The sequence below is a fragment of the Coptis chinensis genome, chromosome 7, assembly GCF_015680905.1.
Source record: "Coptis chinensis isolate HL-2020 chromosome 7, ASM1568090v1, whole genome shotgun sequence".
NCBI classification, from domain to species: domain Eukaryota; kingdom Viridiplantae; phylum Streptophyta; class Magnoliopsida; order Ranunculales; family Ranunculaceae; genus Coptis; species Coptis chinensis.
This window is the reverse complement of record NC_141462.1, coordinates 55,650,493-55,672,871: the sequence shown is the minus strand read 5'-3', so window position 1 is coordinate 55,672,871 and position 22,379 is coordinate 55,650,493. Positions and strand designations below refer to the sequence as shown.

Below are 22,379 nucleotides of genomic sequence, written 5' to 3'. Positions count from 1 at the left end.
TCATGCTCCCGTTGAATCCATACAAATTGGTGGCAAAGGCCGTAGCTGCTTAGGATTGATTCCCATTTCCTCCAAAGCACCTCTGAATAACAAGTTCACTGCACTTCCACAATCAATCAATACCCTCTTTACCATATAATTTCCCATCGCGACAGTAATGACCAGCGCATCTTCGTGTGGCGAGTCCACTGCCTGGAGGTCCGCGCTACTAAACACAATTCGGTCATTTTCTGCAGCAGATACCGCTCTTTGCCATGGTCTATCCATTCTCTCATTGATTTGTTGGATACTCGCGGCCTGCCTTATCTTGTCTCTATGAGCATTATGACTCAGAACCTCTCCGCTGTAAATCACATTGATGGTTCCCAATATTCTTCCCTGAGGTGGCATGCGCTCTTCGTTCTGGGCGCCTCTCACGAACTCTCCCATCCTCCCTCTTTCCACCATTCTTTGAATCAACCATTTCAGTGCGTAACAGTCATTCGTCTCATGATTTTGTATCTGATGATATGCACATAAAGGTTTTTCTGGTATCTCTATTGGTGTGCTTCGCGGTCCCTCATACCCCAGAAAATCCTTGATTAAGGGAAAGATTTCACTTAACAGTTTATTCAGGGGTGTCTATTCCATATCGCGGTATGGTTTCCTCTCCCTGTATTCCTTTCGAATGCCTTCCCAGTTTCCTTCTGCCCGCCCTCTGTATCCGCTGTATCCCTTACCTTCTTTTTCTAGGCCTTCCGGTGCTCCCGTTCCTTCTCGAAAGACAACACTGCCTTCCCCGACCTCTTGGAATCCTTCTGCATAGAATCTTCATATTTTATATATTTTTCCACTCACAGGTACAGCTCGTGTAAACGTTGTGATCTCATTTTTGGCTATAGACTGATGCACTCCCGTCCCCGGACGCAAGCCTCTCTCAAAAGTTATCACCGCTGTCCTTTCATCCAAAATTTTCACTTTCAGTGTCTCTACCTTGAACCGGCACAGGAACTCCCTAACTGACTCTGCGGATCTTTGTCGCACGTTAAATAGAGCAGCGATGTCAACCACCCATTTCTTTTGATGTATGAAGTGCTCTATGAACGCCTGCTCCAATTCCTGGAAACTTTTGATGCTCCCCGCAGGCAACTTGTAGTACCAATCCGACGCCCCTCCTTTAAGGCTAGCTGAGAACATCATACACCGCAAACCATCATACCGTGACTCCTGCCAAAGTGGCATCTGTTGCCAAAAATGATGGATGTGATCCGCCGGATCTCCTTTGCTGTCGTACCTCTCGAACCTCGGCTGAGCGAACCGCTTTGGGACTTCTAAAGCCCATATGTCATCTGCTAAAGGGTTGCGGTTCAACCCAACCACCACTTGATTGGCCACTCCTCTGTGCTCCTTCGCCTACCGTCGGTTTGACTCCCTATCGTTGTTTATCATTTCTTGTACTTGCTCCATTGTCAAGCCAGCTACTGGGTTTTCCACAAGATTCGGTCCGGCCTCCTCCTCGTCTTCAGATCCCTCATTCTCAGACCCCTCACTTAGCTTTTCCCTGGCCTCTTCCTCCGCCTTCTCCCTCTCTCTTCTCAGCTCATCGTTCTCCTCTCTCAGCCTCTCAATCTCTTATCGCATCAGTCGTGTTTCTTCCGCTGCTCGCCCTTCTTCTCGTTCTTCCCCCTCCTCAATCACCGCTTCCAGCATCAGTTCATGAACCCTAACCTTCTTTGGTCTACCCGCTGCTCTCTTTGGTGCCATTTCTAGGTTGCTTTTATTTGTTCCCCATAGACGGCGCCAAATGTATGAACCTTAATTCTCACCCAAACTACAGTTCTCTCTCCTCTCTTCTCTTTTTCTTCTCTTTACTTGTCTCCTCTCTATTCTCTCTAATGCGGCCTCTTTTTCTCTCCCCACCTCCTTCTCTTTATACCCCCTCCCCCTTCTTTCTCGATCATCCATCTGTCCTTCCATTTGACGGTTTTCTCCTATGCCGTACCTATGCCACGTTCGCGATCTAAGGTTTCACGGCTATGTTCCCATGCTCCCCGGTTTATATTGCTATGCTGCATCCCATTCGGTGTCCCGCTGACCTGGTCTCTTTTGTGGCTATGTTCCCATGCCCTCCGGCTATTGTATTACGCTGCATCCCCACGATGTCCGCTGACTTGGCACCCTTTTCCTGATTGAGCCCCCACAGAAGGCCTGAATTCTTTTTTTTTCCCCAAAAATTTATGTACATACTATATAATATTGATTAGGTATAATTTATGCACCCAACTATCATTCATGTCCAACCAATGAAATTATTTTGCACATATCAATATTCAAATCATTAGTTCATTATAATTTAGCTTTGTAACTATAAGTGAAGGAGTAGATGCATTTAGAAAAAAGTGAAATTGCATAACCATATAAATTTTTTTATTGTAAGATACCTCCAAGACTACAACTACCAAAAGGCACAATGTTTTGGTTTGAGACACCACAACATACTGGCATCCACAAAATAAACAACCATTTCAAAATAAATTGTCTACAAATTCTCACATAGGCCACACATTTGAAAATGCTTGGTTGTACCAAAATTAATGTCACAAACAACATAATAAGCACCTCATAACAAATTATGCCGTAGGCACGGGTGATTCCTAGTCTATTATAATAAAACACAATGGCAGGACAAAGAGATGTCGAGATCGCGTGGGGATCTGAGTTAGATTGGGGTAGATGTACGATCTAGGGCATTTTGAAACTCCTTTTCCATGCCATTTAAAAGTATTACTTAATGAACTAAATGTAAATGAATGGGCAATTAATTACTTTACTAGCTATCTAGAGTGGTATTCATAAACTAGCTATCTGAGTTAGATGGGGTACACATGTATGGTTTAGATTGTTTTGAAACTCCTTTTTTATGCTAATTCTTAATAACATTTATTAAGTGCTTTTAAGGGTTGTATTAAAATAAGTAATTAATTACCAACTAAAACTTATTTAGTACAATAATTTCCAAAAGAAAAGAAATAGAAAGATGGAGAAGGAGAGGTGTACGTTAGTTGGGCTTTGACTAATGCCAATTCAATGAATGATGGGTCCGTTACAACTTCTTTCTCTCCATTAGTACGTCCTATTTCTCTTCTCCCTGTTAATTCGTTATTGAAGCCACCTATTAGTACAACCATTAGAGAAGCAGTGATTGTTTCCTTACGTTGCTCCACTTCCATCAATTTCAATGCAATTACTCAATACAGATAAAGCAGAGCATGACTAAGTAACGTATCTCTCAAGTATCTGAATAAAACCCAACCTCCCAAAGCTCTCTCTCCCAACTCGCACAACTCTCTCTCAAATTCTGGAGTCAAGGTAAGAAATAAATGCAATCAAATTGAGGTTTGCAATTTCAAATGTTTTTTGGGATAAATTTGTATAACTTTTAGGTGTCTATTCAATTTATCATGAAACTTGGTTTAAACGCATCCTTTGGTTTGGTACTTCACTCTTATTTGCATATGCTTTAGTTTCATATTTATGGATTTTACTAATAATACCTAACCTACTTGCAACAAAATTCACTGGAAGCATTGGTTTAATTTATGGCTTGGTTGGGGTATTTGTATTGAGATTAATATACAATCTGATCCTATATAAGTAGTAGTTAGTGTTATTGGTATGAAGTATTTGATAAATTTTTTAACTGCGCTAGCTTTTGATTCTTTTTTATTTTCCTCATGTTTTGCAAAACATGTCTGCTTCTTTTCCCTACTCCAATAGATGTTGCCCATGTAGGTGCGTTGTGATAATTTTTTTTGCTTCTTTTACAAGTTTTGTTGTTACAGATAATGCATCCTTACCAAGACCTCGATAGCCAATGTAGGGAAACATATGGATGGAAAGTAAGGGACGCATTACAAGATTATGGGACTCCACTAATTTGAAAGGTAAAAAACAGCTCCTAGACTTGGAATTTCTACTATTGGATTCTAAAGTAGGCACTTTTCAGGCTTCATATTTATTAGTTTTTTAAAGTTTGTGTTGCATTATTACCTTATTTTTTCTTTCGGTTACGGCCAACTAATACATTCGTCGAAATCTTCATCATGGACAGGGTACTAACGTTACCTTATTTTCTATTTGTGGTTGATTGTTGCTAGGGAACAACAATGAACTTTGGGGAAGGAGGTTTACATTGGAACATAATTTAGGAATTTTATTCCTTTTCACTGTACATTGGTAAGCCGTTACCGTTACCTTCTCTCAGTACTTTAAGCCTCTAATATATGTTAATTACAAATCTCAGAAATATGGATCAAGTAACCCATTTTGTTCTTAGGATTAATGTTTGAAAGCAACTTTAATTTTTAGATTATTTAGTTTGTATACGAAGATGTTTCAGTACAAAATTTGTATGGAATTTTTTTATTAACAAATTGGGGATTGAGAGCGTTCCCGAGTTCTTAGAACGTATAAAATGGTGAGTTCACCTTCACAAGCAAAACTTGGCTTTGTGTTGTATTTTAAAGATTTTTTTTTCCTATTAATTCCTTGAACTAAGTTTTATTGTAGACCTCTCCATGTCATTGCTTGAAATTACCGGCTTGCACATATGGTCTGGGTTTAGTTTGGAATACTTTGTGATACATTGGCTGGTTTTACTAGATGTGGCGCTCATAGTTTACTAAGCTTCGACATCATTTTATTTAATTTCATTTCATCGCTCTTTCTCTTTCCCCAAGGTATGACGCTAAGGAACCCCAAGGTATGATGCCAAGGAAGAGTTCTATTTCCAAGGTCAATTGTACTCAAAAACTCTAATTATGAGTGCTTATCTAATTTTATGTCAATCAATTTGTGAATTCAGTCCCTGCTACTTGGTATTCCGCACAATCTTCCTAAGGACTATGATTCCAGTGTAAAACCGAAATTTAGTTGAAGATGCTGATTTATGTAATCGGTATATTATCCTCAAATTGTGTTTGTGGCTGACTGATGCAGCTAATGGAAATAGGGATCCCTAAGGACTAAGGAGCAACAATGAACTTTTTGGAACGGCCTTTTGCAGTTTTACATTAGGAATTACATTGCCAACTGTATGTGGGTAAGTCTCAAATATATATTAGGTGCATTTTTTGACTATTTAGAAATCTTTGTTAAGAAATCTTCGGCTTGGTGTATGTAGTTAGGTTATTTGATGCCCTCTACATAAAAAAACTATGGGATTTCAGTTACGTATATATATTGCCTATATTGCTTGAATGTTTGAATCTATGATAGATTTTTATGGTTCTATATTACCTTATTTTTATTTTTATTTTAAAAAATAATAATAATTGTTGCTTTTTATATGCCAAGATCACTTTCCCTTTAGTCATTTTTTTAAAACTTGCCATTCCATTGCAATGAATTCTGACATTACTCAGGCACACAAAAAGTGTGTTTTTTTCAATTGTTGAATGTAGTCTATTAACTGTTTGAGACTCTCTCTATATAGTTAGTATACTCCTTCATCCCTCGCTCTTTTTTAAGGGGTGCAGTGAAATAGGTTAGGATTGTCAATTAGGCTAATAAGAGAAAGAGTCACAATTATGGCAGTTGGTTTGATCGATATGCGCAAACGAGGATAGTCTCAAGGCAGAGGCAAACAAAGATAAACACAAGTCTATTGCTCTTATGATAATTAGATTGAAAATAGAAGCTATGCTATATTTATATTGCGTTACACCATATCGACCCAATACATAACATGTACCAGATCTTAGATAATGTTCATGACTTTGTAAGCATGATTTCTTTACATTTTCATTTATCATCGCTGATAAATGGAATTATTTGTACACTATGGGACTTGAGGTTGGATTCACAATGATTGTGGTGACAAAATTTTAGAAAAAGTTAGTTCGTACTTCATTCATTTGAGTTGCACGTTTAAGAACTTATCATTTGATTGTTAAAAGCTGGATTTTTGAAAGAAATTGCAAGCTTATTAGTATTTATGAAATTCTTAGTGTTGGATTAGTTATGCAACAGAAATTTGTTTTGTGTCATCCTCCGATTTAACATATGTACACCAAACAAGAATTTACAGTTTTAGTGCATTATTATCATGTTACAGGTAAATACCATAGTCAGGGTTCTTTGTGAGGAAATTGTTAATGTATTTCTGAATTCCGATAATGCAACTGAACTGATGTCATTAAAGAACATGCATGAATTGAAGCAGTAATGATGGGGTACGAAACAATGAAGGTAGTTTTTGATTCTCTAAAGATATTCAAGTTGTGAAGACCAAGGAAGATCTACGATGGACATCACTGGAGATATTCACGTTGTGAATAACAATTAAGATCTATGATGGATGTCTGCTATCATGCCTATGGCGTGTGGAAGAATCAAGATCAAGTTGTGAAGGGATAACCTTACTAAGGGTCTATTAAGGTTGTAGCACATCTCTTTATAGGAAACTAGACACTAGAGACAATTAATTAATATGTATGTATATAAATATTTTGTTTATTGTAAAACCCTGAAATCCTTTTTGTAACAGTTCCACACATATGTAAGGTTTTGGATATAAACTTCACTAACAATTAGGAGATGACTTATTAATATGTAGTTCATTTTTTTCATAAATAGTTCCAAGTATCTAAGTTTTGGATAAAAACTTCATGATTAATTATAAGACACCATCTGTAAGGTTTACCAAATGGTTATTGAACTTAAATTGTCATTGTATGTATGCATTGGTTCACATTTGTTAACTGATGAAAGACCTTAGAGTTGATCAAGGCATACATGAGAGAATACGAATCCTTCTGTACTAGAATGTTCTAAAACACTATTAGCAATATTGTTCTATTTCATAAATATTTTGTGGTTTTATATCCTTGAAATTTGAGCTTAACGAGTCTTATTTGGACATACAGTTTGTACAAAATAACTTTACAATGAAGCAATTTCTATTGACCTTAACCATCTTAATGCAATTTTGTCATTTGTAAGAGCAATTATAATCGTGTGTATATATACAGTAAGTATAACATTCATAGTAGCACTCAATAACACGACCTTAGAGTTCAAAAATAAATCCCATGGTTTTAATTTTTGTTTTGTGTTATCTACATTTTAGTACAATCAAACATAAATCCCATGGTTTTCATTTTTGTTTTGTGCTAACCACATTTTATTACAATGGCATTCCATATTGCTGCATTGCTACTATTTTGTTGTAGAGCTACTAATGTTAATGGAGGGATGAAATCCCTTCAAGCCAAGAGTTTGACGCAAACATACCATCCCAAATGATTGTTTTTGTGTTGATTTCTTACTTGGACTATTAATTAAGTACATTTATAATATTTTGGCGCCATTGTTTTCCCTTTCCTAACAGTGGCACCATGTTTTTAACCCGGATTCTCTTTAGTATTTCTTGATATGATTTTAAGTTCTTTTCATTATTTTGCTACAATACCCCACGTTCCCTCAAAAAATATTTAACAAAATAACTGATATAGTGAATTAACTATTTCCACTAACTTATTTGTTAGTGGGAATTCTTCAAAAGAACGCTTAAAATCCTCTGTGCTTTAGTTCCAAACCAATACATTTCTCTCGAGCTTCAGCCATAATATGCATGCATCATATTAGGAAGGTCCCTTAAATACCAAGGTTCCATTTTTAGGCATTACAAATCTCTCTAAAACAATGTTATATTGGGCAGTATACAATGCTAAATTATCTTACATTGTATATTAACTCTTTCCTTTATCTCCTGTGTCATTCTTCACTTGTTTTTCCAGTGTAGTGTCAATAAAAAATCTAAGCTCTTCGTCTCTCTTATGTTGAAGCATTTTAACATGCGAACCAGTTCGTATGGATACACACAAACTAACAAGCTATTTATATGAGGCATGGGTAGAACTTGATATCTCCAAAATAAAAAAGAATAAAATATTTTTGGGAAAACGTTCGCAAGACAAAAAGATGTTAGAACAGGATGCTGCAAAAAAAGCAAATAGTTTTTTACAATAAGACTACAGATGTGAAATAATCGACTTCAATTACGAGGACACAAAATAATATTGTGAGCGCTATCGAAGAATAGAATATGCCTTTGATAGACTACTTGAAGAACATGAAGCTATTCAGGAAAATTATCAAAAATTCATTGAAGAAAATAAACTTCTAAAAGAGCGTCTTACAACTGAGAGGACAAAGAATGTTGAAAGTGATAGTGAATATCATAGCCAATACGACCTATTGGAAAATTAGGATGTCCTTGAGTTGCTTTTATCTCTTAACACAATCAAACTTTTATATCCCATTTTGTTTTTTGATTTGATTTTTCTTATGATTGGTTATAAATAATCACTATGGAAAAAAAAACATCTTTTTTATTTATGATTTATAAGGGGTATATATTTTAAATAAATTAACAATTTAAACCCAACCAACCAGTAGTAGTAAAGGTGTCCGCCGGAAATATTTCTTAAATTCTTACTACCCTATTCTTTCCATTTATTATTTTGGTCTTGATTTCCTAGGTAAGGCAACTTAAATAAAAAAAATTTGTACAAATTATGGACCAATTCCTAGACGTAATTGATTGAATATGATTCTAAATTGAGGGACATGCACCTCCAAAACCTTTTTTTGGATATTGGATCACAATATTTACATGCGTTTAAAATATAATAAAAACCTCCATCAATATAATAAGTAAGTCATAACCAAACTGTGCCGTAGGCACGGGTACCTAGTCTATTATAATAAAACAAAATGGGTAGACAAAGGGTGGTCGGGATTTCATGGGGATCTGAGTTAGATGGAGGACACATGTACGGTAGATATTGTTTTAAAACACCTTTGAGGCTTTGAGTAGTCTTTTAAAGCATATTAATTAATATGTAAATGTAAAAATGCCAATATTAAAAGTTGGAATAAAGGCAAAAAAAATATAATTCTTAAATATTGGGTTTAATTTGTTAAATGTAACGGTTGTATTAAATGGATAGATGGATCAAAACACAATTTGTAAGTTGGCGCATTGAAACATTAGTAAAGGATTTGTTGCCTTTGGTCTCTAATACAACACTTCTGAAACGTTTCAGATGATTAACTTCCATGGGCTATACTTATGTATAAAATAAATTTTCACATTTATTTATATATATGAGTTACGGATTTTAAAACACAGTCGTTCTTAACCCTTCGATTTCTTCTTCTCTTGAGAATAAGTGCCCCTCAATAAATCTCCTCCCATTATGCTCTCCCAAAGACATAAAAGACCACGTCTCCAGTCAATCCAGTTTCTCTCCTCACTCAATATGTTTTATAGTATAAAATCCTTCAGTTTTTTTACAATTTCCATTTGGTGTTGATTTCCTTCAAGCTTTAAATATGATTACAACTACATATAAGGTATATACTTTACCTTCTTCAAGGTACAAATTTATCTATATCTGCATGTTGATATTGTTTTGATTCCTTGGTGCTTATTTTTCCTCTATTTCAATAAAGATTCAGTGTACTAAAAGATTTGGGGGTTTGGTTTTCAAGTTACCAATTCTCTCAAAATTATGTTTTGCGTGTCCGATTCAAGGCATGGAAATTCTAAAGTTGATTCCATGACCAATGTCTGGTGAGTTATTCTGAAATAAAGAGTTGTTGTAAGATTATCAATCTATTATAATAAAACAACATGGGTAGACAAAGGGTGGTCGGGATTTCGTGGGGATCTGAGTTAGATGGAGGACACGTGTATGGTAGATATTATTTTGAAACACCTTTGAGGCTTTGAGTAGTCATTTAAAGCACATTAATTAATATGTAAATGTAAAAATGCCAAAATTAAAAGTTGGAATAAAGGCAAAAAAATATAATTCTTAAATATTGGGTTTAATTCGTTAAATATAACGGTTGTATTAAATGGATATATGGATCAAAACACAATTTGTAAGTTGGCGCATTGAAATATTATTAGCAAAGGATTTGTTGGCTTGGGTCTCTAATACATCAGCACTTCAGAAACGTTTCAGATGATTAACTTCCATGGGCTATACTTATGTATAAAATAAATTTTCACATTTATTTATATATATGAGTTACGGGTTTTAAAACACAGTCGTTCTTAACCCTTCGATTTCTTCTTCTCCTGAGAATAAGTGCCCTCAATAAATCTCCTCCCATTATGCTCTCCCGAAGACATAAAAGACCACCTCTACGGTCAATCCAGTTTCTCTCCTCATTCAATATGTTTTATAGTATAGAATCCTTCAGTTTTTTTACAATTTCCATTTGGTGTTGATTTCCTTTAAGCTTTAATTATGATTATGACTACATATAAGCTAAGGTGTATACTTTACCTTCTTCAAGGTACAAATTTATCTATATCTGCATGCTGATATTGTTTTGATTCCTTTGTGCTTATTTTTCCTCTATTTCAACAAAGATTTAGTGTACTAAAAGATTTAGGGGTTTGGTTTTCAGGTTATCAATTTTCTTGAAATTATGTTTTGCGTGTTCGGTTCATGGCATGGAAATTCTAAAGTTGATTCCATGACCAATGTCTGGTGAGTTATTCTGAAATAAAGAGTTGTTGTAAGATTATCAATCATTGTACTTTGCAACTGTTGCGTTTGATATCATTTGCATTCACAGTAGCTGTAAGTTTTAATTTCATTATTATAGTTGGTTTCATCATTGTTTGCGATTAAATTCTTAAAAGTGCATGAGTCTAATATTCCCAATTACTTTGGCATGTTCCAATAGATGTGATGCTGCTAAGATCTACATTCTAGCTCAGTATAGACTCGAAAGTAAACTTCATACCACTGCACATGAACTAATATCGACACCAATGCTTCAAGTTTGTAGGTATTTTGAATTCTTGGTTGGTAGTTTAATATTTACAATGATAAATGATGATATCCATTTTTAACAAGAGGTAGTGCTTCGACCAAATATGATCAAAACATTAAGTAGTGACGAAAGAGATGAAGAACGTAGAAAAGTAGTGAAAAAGCGATAGTGATCGAGTGAATGATGAGATTGTACCTTTCGGTTGCTTACATACCCAAATTATCGATGGGATTAAGTCTCAAGAACGTAGTTCTGTATGAAAAATAGTTTTGGTATTTATGTGTAGAGTAGAGATTTCTTGTAGCTCAAGTAATCATAACTGAGCATGACTCTTAATTGATAATTATCTCTTTGATAAGAAACGAATCTGGACATAAATTAATGTACGTAAGTGGCAAGCCATATGGCTAGGGTTCAGCCCTAGACACATGAGTTAATGGGCTTGTACATCAATCCATGGTTTGCAAATTGGGATTTAGCCCTATCAATTAAACGAATAAAGTGGAGACCCCTACTAATAGACGTTTGTCACGTAGGTGGGGGTCGAAACACCGCCCCCTCTTAGGCATGCGAACAAAGTTCATATGGCAAAGAAGAGAAGAAAAATCAAGGAAAAAATAGAATAAGAAAAGAGTGAGCGGAATGTATAACAAAATGTCGTGTGAATGTAAACGATAGGAAAATGGACTGTCGGGAACAAATTGTGAATTATTGTGAACGAAATAATATCAAACTAACTTATATGGGATGCAATGTAGTTAAATGAAAGATGGCGGAAGTGAGAATTTAAATGGGTAGCACAGAAAAAATTGCAAAAGAAATTGATGGCAAAAACTGTACCGAAATAATTATGTAATAATAATAAAATTGATTTTGACGACTCATGACAGTGGAAGATTTATATTAGGTTAGATAGTGAAAATTAAATGTAGGGACAGTTTAGTAATAATAGGAATAAAAGGAAGTTAAATACGAATTGGATTCGAAGGTGAAGAGTTTAGTGACTAAAACTGGATGCCAACTTCGAATTAGATAAGAATTCGGATTAGATAAGAATTTTGATTAGGTAAGAGTGTGGAGTAGATAAGAATCCAACCAACAATGTAAAACTAGATTAAAGAAATATTATATAAGTGGTGGCTAAGCTTTATAAACGCGAAGACGTTTATGCACAGACAACGAAAAGGTTAGTACAAGTGGTGAAGCCGATGCATGCAGGGTAATCTCTTCTTCTCTTGTTCGTATTTGCCTCTTCTCTAAACGACAGGCGTTATTTATAGTAGCTTGGCAAGATACAAACGAACCAAGAATTAATGGTCGTCATCTATTCAGAATATCACATGATCACTATTTTAGGCATTAAAAATACTCAAAAGTTTAACATTATTCATACGTTCATACCATATTTGTTTTCGGCTAAAGAACTCATACTATATTGAATATATACAACAAATCTGAATTCATGGACAGATCAAGAAAAAGAAAAAGTACAAGCATGGTGCACATGACTATGACTTCATTGGTCGGCATGAATATGGGGTTACTTGGGTTTCATACCCCATCAATTAATTATCACATCAGAGATAGAGAGAAAACAGGGCTAATTTTGGCTATCTTTTTTCTCGCTGCACTTGTTCTCTTCAATAACTTCCAATATTCAAGCTTTATCTTTCAAGAACGAATCTAAAGCAAGAAAGAGATGAGATCTTTAGAAGATGAATTGTATCCATCTAGTGGAGCTGTTTTATCTATTTTATATGTATTTTTCTTTATATGGTGCATATATTGTTTACTTTTAGCTAATGTCTATGTGTTGCGTGACTTTCCAATTCTTTCTATTAGAGATTGACACTTAATTCGATGTAAGAGATTGACACTTAATACGATGTAAAGTTCATCTAGCTTTTTAGGATATTTAGATTAGCACTTTTAGGGACTATTTGTTTTTTTGGGTTAAGTTATAAGAGGGTCTTATAAGACCATGTGTTATAAGAGGGTCTTATAAGATGGTCTTATAAAGTGGTTTGTTTTTCATTTTAAGTTCCTCTTATAAGCACTTGTAAAAATAGAAAAAACAAATACATAACATCTTATAGATGGTTATTTGACAAATATAACCCTACTTTACATCACATTTAACATGAATAGATTAATTTGAAACAAAGATATAGTTTGATTTTCAATTTCAAATCAACTTTGATAATTAGAATATCGATTTTAGGAAACTACTTTAAATGGTAGTGGTGGTAGTGGTCTTAATAGCACGGTGGTGGTGGTAGTGGAAGTGATGATATTGGTCTTAATAATACGGTGGTGGTGGTGGTAGTGGTAGTGGTAGTAGTAGTAGTAGAAGTGGTGGATATCTTAATAGCACGGTGGTGGTGGTGATAGTCTTAATAGTACGGTGGTAGTGGTGGTGATGGTAGTGGTAGTGGAGGTGATGATATTGGTCTTAATAGCACGGTGGTAGTGATGGTGGTGGTGGTGGTTTTAATAGCACGGTGATGGTGGTGGTAATAGTCTTAACAGTACGGTGATAGTGGTGGTGGAGGTGATGATGGTGGTGGTAGTGGCGGCAGTGGTGGTGGTAGTTTTAATAGTTTGGTGGTGGTGGTGATGATGGTGGTGGTAGTGGCGGCAGTGGTGGTGGTAGTTTTAATAGTTTGGTAGTGGTGGTGATGATGGTGGTGGTAGTGATGGTGGTGGTAGTGGCGGCAGTGGTGGTTTTAATAGTTTGGTGGTGGTGGTGGTGGTAGCCGGTGGTGGCTAGGGCAATGGAGTTATTTGGAGAAGAAGATAATGAAAAGGAAAGAAAAGATAAATGAGGTTAGGGGTATATGGACGGGGGTGTTTGAGTCATTTTTCAAGTTATAAGACTTATAGAATTGAAGTAGATCCAATTTTGGTACTTATAGAATTGGAGCCTCTTATAAGACATTTCTAGTAGAATGCCTCTTATAAGAGGCAAAAAACAAACCAAAAAAATGTCAAAAATCACTGGGCCACATCTTATAAGAGGTTATAAGACCTCAAGGTCTTAGGTCTTATAAGAGGCAAAAACAAATGGCCCCTTAGCTAATGTCACTTGGGTTCATGTTTGGTTTTTCAGTTTGTTACTTCGCATGATCATCCCTTTCAGATAACTATAGTCATGTTCAAGGCAGCAATAGAATAACAACAGTCACTCGCTCTGTCTTTGCACTGAACAGGAAGATGGTGGGCACCAGATAACTGACGAAAAGTTTTTTTTAATTTTTTTTTTTTTTTTTTTTGCTGTAGGTAGAAACGACTGTATTACACGGGCGAAAGATAATCAAGAATAGTAAGAATTGATGATGATCGTAGACTTGGTGAGATGGAAAAAAGGTGACAGATATAGTGAATACATGAGGCCGCAGCATAATCTAGCTCAGGATTGAGCAGCTTCAAATTGGATTGGCTAGGATATTAAGCTTAAATTATTGGGTTTCGATCGAAATTAAATTTGGCATGCCGAAGAAGATGAAGAAAACGGAGAAAAGTGCGGAGAATATGACAAAGCAGTGTCGGAAATAGATATGTTAGTATTTTTTTTTTATCAGTTATTATAAAATTTTGGTTAAGTATGAAAGATTGACGAAAAGTTATTTTCGTTTTGCCATAGTTAGAAACGAACGTTTTATACGAGTGAAAAGTACACGAAGAAAAGTTTCGATTAATGTCTTAGAAGAATTAAATAAGTTGACAGAAAGGTTTGCTAAGAAAGTTCCGCTCAGAAGATTGTCTTAATGCCGTAAATGAAATAAAGAAGTGGGAGAAAAGTTTCGCACGGAAAATTTTGCTCAGAAAGATTGGCTCAATAAAGCTGTCGGAATGATTCACTTCATAAGATCGTCTCATTGCCTTAGAAAAAATAATAAAGTTGTCAGATTGTTTCAATTCGCTCGGAAAAATTTGCTCAGAAAAAGCGGCTTAATGCCTTAGAAAAAAATAATGAAACTGTTGGAAATGTTCAATTCGCTCGGAAAGATTCGCTCAGAAAATTTCTCGTAGAAAGATTGGCACAATGCTTTAAAAAAATAATGAAACTGGCGGAAAATATTTAACCGAAAGCGCTAAGCGAAGCGAATGCAGATTTCGAATAAGAAAACGAAGATTTAATCGAGCGACCGTAAAACAATTGACAGAAACAATTAATTAGGTAACTATATGAATGTAATACTATAGACCGAAAAATTCTTTTGATGAAAAATAAAAATAAAGTATAGGTTTGATATTGAATATTGTTGTTGTGTCAGATAACATACCTGCGGAAAACTGACAATGTTGTTGGTTTATATAGTTGAAATGAAATAGAACAAGACGCCCCCATGTAGAAAAAAACACCCCCAATGCTAACTTAACTTTGTAAAATCAGACAAGACGAGTGTAAAAACGTTCAAACTTAGACTGACGAAGCTAAACGTGGTAACTTGGGCGGAATTTATTGTAGCGATATTAACGTACTAAACGAGCGTAAAACATTCAAAATTAGACTGACAAAGCGAAACGTGATAATTTTGTCAGAGTTATCGTAACGATAGTAACGTACTAAGCGAACGTAAAAGCATTCAAACTTAGACTGACGAAGCTAAACGTGGTAACTTCATCAGATTTTGTCATAGCGATAGTAATGTATTAAGTAAGCGTGAAAGCGTTCAAATTTAAACTGACGAAGTTAAACATGGCAACTTCGTCAGCTTTTGTCGTAGCGATAGTAACGAACTAAGCGAGCATAAAAGCGTTCAAACTTAGATTGACGAAGCTAAACGCGGTAACTTCGTCAGATTTTGTCGTAGCAATAGTAACGAACAAAGCGAGCATAAAAACGTTCAAACTTAGACTGACGAAGCTAAATGCGGTAAGTTCATCAGATTTTGTCGTAGCGAAAGTAACGAACTAAGCGAGCGTAAAAGCATTCAAACTTAGACTGATGAAGCTAAATACGGTAACTTCGTCAGATTTTGTCGTAGCGATAGTAACGAACTAAGCGAACGTAAAAGCGTTAAAACTTAGACTGACGAAACTAAACGTGGTAACTTCATCAACGAAGCTAAACGTGGTAATTTCGCCAGATTTTGTCGTACCGATAGTAACGTACTAATGGAGCGTAAAAGCATTCAAATATAGACTGATGAAGCTAAACGTGGTAACTTCGTCAGATTTTGTTATAGCGATAGTAATGTACTAAGCGAGCGTAAAAGCGTTCATACTTAGACTAACGAAGCTAAACGTGGTAACTTCGCCAGATTTTGTCGTAGCGATAATAACGAACTAAGCGAGCGTAAAAGCATTCAAACTTAGACTGAGGAAGCTAAACGTGAAAACTTCGTCAGATTTTGTCGTAGTGATAGTAATCTACTAAGCGAGCGTAAATGTGTTCAAGCTTAGACTGACAAAGCTAAACGTGGCAACTTCGTCAGATTTTGTCGTAGCGATAATAACGTACTAAGCGAGTGTAAAAGCGGTCAGACTTAGATTGACGAAGCTAAACGTGGTAACTTCGTCAAATTTTGTTGTAGTGATAGTAACGTACTAATCGAGCTTAAAAGCGTTGAAACTTAGACTGAGGAAGCTAAATATAGTAACTTCGTCAGATTTTGTCGGAGCGATAGTAACGTACTAAATGAGCGTAAAAACGTTCAAACTTAAACTGACGAAGCTAAACGCGAAAACTTCGTTATATTTTTCTGTAGTGATAATAACATACTAAGCGAGCGTAAAAGCGTTCAAACTTAGACTGACGAAGCTAAACGTGGTAACTTCGTCAGATTTTGTCGTAGCGATAATAACGTATTAAGTGAGCGTAAAAGCATTCAAACTTAGACTGATGAAGCTAAACGTGGTAACTTCATCAAATTTTGTTGTAGAGATAGTAACGTACTAAGTGAGCGTAAAAACGTTCAAACATAGACTGTCGAAGCTTAACGTGGCAACTTCATCAGATTTTGTCGGAGCGATAGTAATGTATTAAGCGAACGTAAAAGCGTTCAAACTTAAATTAACGAAGCTAAATGCGGTAACTTCGTCAGATTTTGTCTTAACAATAATAACGAACTAAGCGAGCGTAAAAGCGTTCAAACTTAGACTAACGAACCTAAACGTGGTAACTTCGTCAGATTTTTTTGTAGCGATAATAACGTACTAAACGAGCGTAAAATCGTTCAAACTAAAACTAACGAAGCTAAATGCAGTAACTTTGTCAGATTTTGTCATAGCGATAATAATGAACTAAGCGAGCGTGAATGCATTCAAACTTAGACTGACGAAGCTAAACGTGGTAACTTTGTCAAATTTTTTTGTAGCGATAATAACAAACTAAGCTAGCGTAAAAGCATCCTAACTTAGACTGACGAAGCTAAAACTTCGTCAGATTTTGTCGTAGCGATAATAACGTATTAAGTGAGCGTAAAAGCATTCAAACTTAGACTGATGAAGCTAAACGTGGTAACTTCATCAAATTTTATTGTAGAGATAGTAACGTACTAAGTGAGCGTAAAAACGTTCAAACATATACTGTCGAAGCTTAACGTGGCAACTTCATCAGATTTTGTCGGAGCGATAGTAATGTATTAAGCGAACGTAAAAGCGTTCAAACTTAAATTAACGAAGCTAAATGCGGCAACTTCGTCAGATTTTGTCTTAGCAATAATAACGAACTAAGCGAGTGTAAAAGCGTTCAAACTTAGACTAACGAACCTAAACGTGGTAACTTCGTCAGATTTTTTTGTAGCGATAATAACGTACTAAACGAGCGTAAAAGCGTTCAAACTTAGACTGACGAAGCTAAATGCAGTAACTTTGTCAGATTTTGTCATAGCGATAATAACGAACTAAGCGAGCGTAAAAACATTCAAACTTAGACTGACGAAGCTAAACGTGGTAACTTTGTCAGATTTTTTTGTAGCGATAATAACAAACTAAGCTATCATAAAAGCATCCTAACTTAGACTGACGAAGCTAAATATGGTAACTTCGTCAGATTTTGTCGTAGCGATAATAACGAACTAAGCGAGTGTAAAAACGTTCAAACTTAGACTGACGAAGTTAAATGTGGTAACTTCGTCAGATTTTTTCGTAGTGATAATAATGTTGCGATGGAAACCAAATTATACCATTAGAACTGAAGTGAAAGAAATACTTTATTGATTACCAAATCTTGAAATGTGTAAACTGGAAACAGACTAACAAATTGTTGTCCAGTTTTTCGTTCAACTTGTCTATTTTGTCCACTCACTTAGTAAAATAATTTGTTACGTCTAGCAAGAAACGAACACTGCTAGGGGCTGTCAAAAATAAACCATCAATGTCAAGGCCCCATTTTTTAAATGGCCAAGGTTCATGGATTGGAAGATGCTTCATCGCGGGAAGTATGATCCATAATATATTATATTTTTGACAAGGCATACACTTCTCGGACAAACGCTTAATATCCGTTAGCATGTATGGCCACCAATACATTGTTATGTGAGCGAGACTTCACCCTCGGGAGTGGTGTTCACATAGTCCTAAATGAATTTCTTCGAGGCCTAGTAAATCGTTCGTTCTGCCCAAACAACGAAGGAGAGTATTGAGACTTGTGCCGTTGCGATAGAGTGTTTGGTCATCAGGAATTCCGTAGTATCGTCAGCTACATGATCATCGTTGGTAGATACCGAGATATTATCAGTGCCAATCTGGTTGGAATCATCTGACATCATAAGTGGTTAATCCAGTGTTAGTTTGGCAGCGACGACTTGATTTCCACATATAAGTTACGATAGAATCAGGATGTCGTACATCATAACGTGGATACTACACAATACTGATAGATGTAAAATTTCATGCAATTCGTTGAATTAAGTCCAGATAAATGACCATTCTATTATCACGAGCCGCATATTATCATTCAAAGTGGCTAGCAACTAAGTGGCTAGCAACTAACTTATAATAATTAATCGTAACTTAGTCACCCCCAGTTGAAGAGTTGTGCGTAATGTAGAGAAAAAACGAGTTTTTCTCTGTTATTCACATTCACATTCGGCGCCAGCCTCGAGAAAGCGACCAGCTCATGGTCTAGTGTTTTTTTGCCGACCACGGAAGAAGCGGCGCTACGCTCACCAGCCTTCGGAGTCATTTTTTTTGGGCTTCACTCTACAAGAATCGCGATTTTGGTTTTTTGGTATAAAAACAAAATCAGTTTTTTGGAAAACCTAACTTTTTCCAAAACCAAGAAAGAGAGAGATTATAAGAGAGCAATTCTTTGTGAGTTGAGTGTTCATTCTTTGTGAGTGAATTGAGAGACTTGTAATCTGTTACTCAGGACATCCAGTAAAGCTTGGAACTCGCAGTGTGGAAGTAGGCAAATTGCCGAACCACGATATATCTCGTCTTATGGTTTGTTCTTCCTTTACATTAATTGTTTTACTTTATATGCTTGTTATTTGATATTGAGAAGTGTTGGGATATTGCTTGGAGGGTGTTGAAGTCTTGTTTAGTGTGAAGGATCGATCTTTGTGTAGGATTGATCCGTTTGTTGTGGGTAACGTTGTTTCCGCACTTATATATTCACAACAATTGGTATCAGAGCTTAGGTATACGACCTAGGATTTTGAGTTTAGTGCTCAAAATTTGTGTAGACAAGGTGTTCGATTAAATTCCGAGGTGAAACTATTTCTTTTGGGTTATTGTGTGTAACTTGACAGATGGCTCCCAAGATGTCAAACGCAAGGTTTGAAGTAGAGAAGTTTAATGGGAAGAATAACTTTGGGATTTGGGAAGTCCAAGTAAAGGACATCCTCATCCAACAAGGTTTGCACAAGGCTTTAAAGGGGATTAAATCTAAAAAGCGAAAGTATGAGTAATGATGATTGGGAAGAGTTCGATCTTCAAGCTTGTTCATCAATCCGTTATGTCTTGCTAATGAGGTTATGTATAGTGTGATGGGAGAAAATACCACTGCGGTATTTGGCTCAAACTAGAGTCTATGTATATGACCAAGAGCATGACGAACAAGATGTACCTTAAGAATCGTCTTTATCGGTACATGATGGTTGATGGTTCAACGATGCAAGAGCACGTTAGTGAGTTCCGTTGACGTCTAGCGGATTATTTGAATGTTGGTATGAAGATGGATGATGAGGATCAAGCGGCATGTTTAATATTCTCCTTGCCGAAAGCTATGAGCATCTAATGACTACATTCATGAACGAGAAGTCGCCGATCTTGACGAAGTTCAAAGTGCACTTCTTTCTTATGAGTTGATGAAGAAGACACGCGTGTAGAAATTGCATTAATGCAGTCGTGGGCTAGTGGCAAGAGGAAAATTCAGATGAACGTAATTATTCAAGTAATGAGAATTCTAGGTCTAAGTCAAAGAAGCCTTTAAAATATGTACAGTGCTACAATTGCAATGAAAAGGGACATTATGCAAGTAATTGTCCTCACCCGAAGAAAGAGAACAAGAGAGATGGTCAGAAGAAAGGTAAGGTAAAAATTGAGGCAAATTATGCTTCAGGCTCTGAAGAGGATGAGTTCGGTCTCTGTGTGTCCACACAAGACTATATGACCGAAAAGTGGATTCTTGATTCCGGATGTTCCTATCATATGTGCCCGAATAGAAAGTGGTTTACTTCTTATGAGAGCATTGATGGTGGTTCCGTTTTAATGGGTAATGACGTTGCTTGTAAGACGGTAGGAATTGGAACTATACGGGTCAAGATGTATGATGGTGTAGTGAGGACTTTAACCGATGTGAGACATGTTCCTGAGCTAAAGAAAAGTCTTATTTCTCTTGGTACCTTGGATTCCAAAGGCCACAAGTTTGTAGGCGAAGGTGGAGTCCTAAATATTGTTAATGGCTCTTTGGTTGTTATGAAGGGTCAAAAATATGGAACCTTGTATACTCTGATAGGTAGTACGGTGATAGGCGATGTAGCAGTGGGTGCATGTAGAAATGATTCTGAGTGCACTAAGATATGGCATATGCGTTTAGGGCATATGAGTGAAAAGGGTTTGTCTGAGTTGTGCAAGCGGGGGTTCTTGAAGAACTTGAAGAAGCCAAGTATGGGGTTCTGTGAGCATTGCGTCTATGGGAAGCAGTGCAGAGTCAAGTTCAAGTCAAGCAAGCACATGACAACAGGCATCCTTGATTATGTGCATACGGATGTTTGGGGACCCTCCAGGGTGGCTTCCAAGGGAGGTAACCACTATTATGCTCATTCATTGATGATCATACTCGCTATGTGTGGGTGTATATGATGAAATCGAAAGATGAAGTGTTTGAGACATTTAAGAAGTGGAAGGCAAGGGTTGAGAATCGCACAGATAGGAAGGTAAAGATATTACGGTCTGACAATGGTACTGAGTATACCTATGGACCTTTCCAAGAGTTCTGTGCGCAACAAGGAATTGCCAGACACTAGACAGTCAGGGGCACGCCAATGCAGAATGGAATGGCAGAAAAGATGAATAGAACTTTGCTTGAAAGAGCAAGATGTTTATTGTCTAATGCCAGTCTAGGCAAAGAGTATTGGGCAGATGTAGTGTCCATGGCGTGTTACCCTCATAAATAGGTCACCGCATTACCCGCTATATATTGCAGGACACCTTATGAGGTGTGGTCAGGTAACCCAGCTGATTATAGTATTTTGCGAGTGTTTGGATCGACAGCTTACTACCATGTGAGGGACAGCAAGCTAGATCCTAGAGCTAAGAAGGCCATATTCTTAGGCTTTGCAAATGGGGTAAAGGGATATCGATTGTGGTGTCTAGAAGACCACAAGTTCCTGGTCAGCAGAGATGTTACCTTTGATGAGACTTCCGTGTTATCTTTCAGTAAGCCGGAAGTAGCTGGGCAGAATGGTGAGTCTATAGAAGTTCAAGCTAATGAGCTTGAGTTGTCTGATGCAGCAGATGACTGGTTAGATCATGATGAGGTACCAAATCATGGAACCACACAGCAACAGGAAGAAGAGCAAGAGCATCCGCAACTTGTAGTGGCTGACCCTAGGCCACATAGACAAGTTAAAGAAGTGCACAAGTATGGGCACGAGAAGCCGGTGAAATACTATGGTCAGGTGGATTTAGTGGCATATGCACTGAATATCGAAGATGATGAGCCAGATAGCTTCAAGGAAGCTGTTAGAGATGCTCATTACAGAGATTGGTTGGTAGCTATGCAACCAGAGATGGAATCTCTTGATAAAAATCACACATGGGACCTAGTTTTATTGCCAAAGGGCAAAAGGACTATCGACAGTAAATGGGTGTTCAGAAAGAAAGAGGTCCTTCCTGAGTCCGATAGTACTGGGTACAAGGCAAGAGTGGTAGCAAAGGGTTTTTCACAGAAAGAAGGAGTTGACTACAATGAGGTATTTTCCCCGGTGGTCAAACATACGTCCATTCGTGTGTTATTAAGTTTAGTTGCTCACTTCAACTTGGAGTTAGAGCAACTTGATGTGAAAACAGCTTTCTTGCATGGGGACTTGGAAGAAGAGATCTATATGAGACAACCTGAAGGGTTTGTCGTTCTTGAAAAGAAG

At 36.6% G+C, this 22,379-nt stretch overlaps 1 protein-coding gene and 1 long non-coding RNA gene across 3 annotated transcripts; one reads left to right on the top strand and one right to left on the bottom strand.

The window, feature by feature from the left end:
* LOC147488044 (uncharacterized) lies at nucleotides 1-1,743 on the bottom strand. The gene is made up of 4 exons (XM_086574240.1): nucleotides 1,678-1,743; nucleotides 1,438-1,608; nucleotides 838-1,206; nucleotides 1-576 (listed from the first exon to the last, which is right to left on the bottom strand). Exons 1-4 carry the CDS (start codon nucleotides 1,741-1,743, stop codon nucleotides 1-3), a joined length of 1,182 nt encoding a protein of 393 aa, XP_086430366.1.
* Nucleotides 1,744-3,862: 2,119 nt separating this feature from the next.
* Nucleotides 3,863-6,524, top strand: LOC147488043 (uncharacterized). 2 transcript variants are annotated; one of them, XR_015203020.1, is made up of 4 exons: nucleotides 3,863-3,970; nucleotides 4,137-4,215; nucleotides 4,978-5,080; nucleotides 6,095-6,524. It is a non-coding gene; the product is annotated as an uncharacterized LOC147488043 (long non-coding RNA). The 2 variants fall into 2 exon arrangements; XR_015203019.1 differs by lacking the exon at nucleotides 4,978-5,080.
* Nucleotides 6,525-22,379: the final 15,855 nt, after the last annotated feature.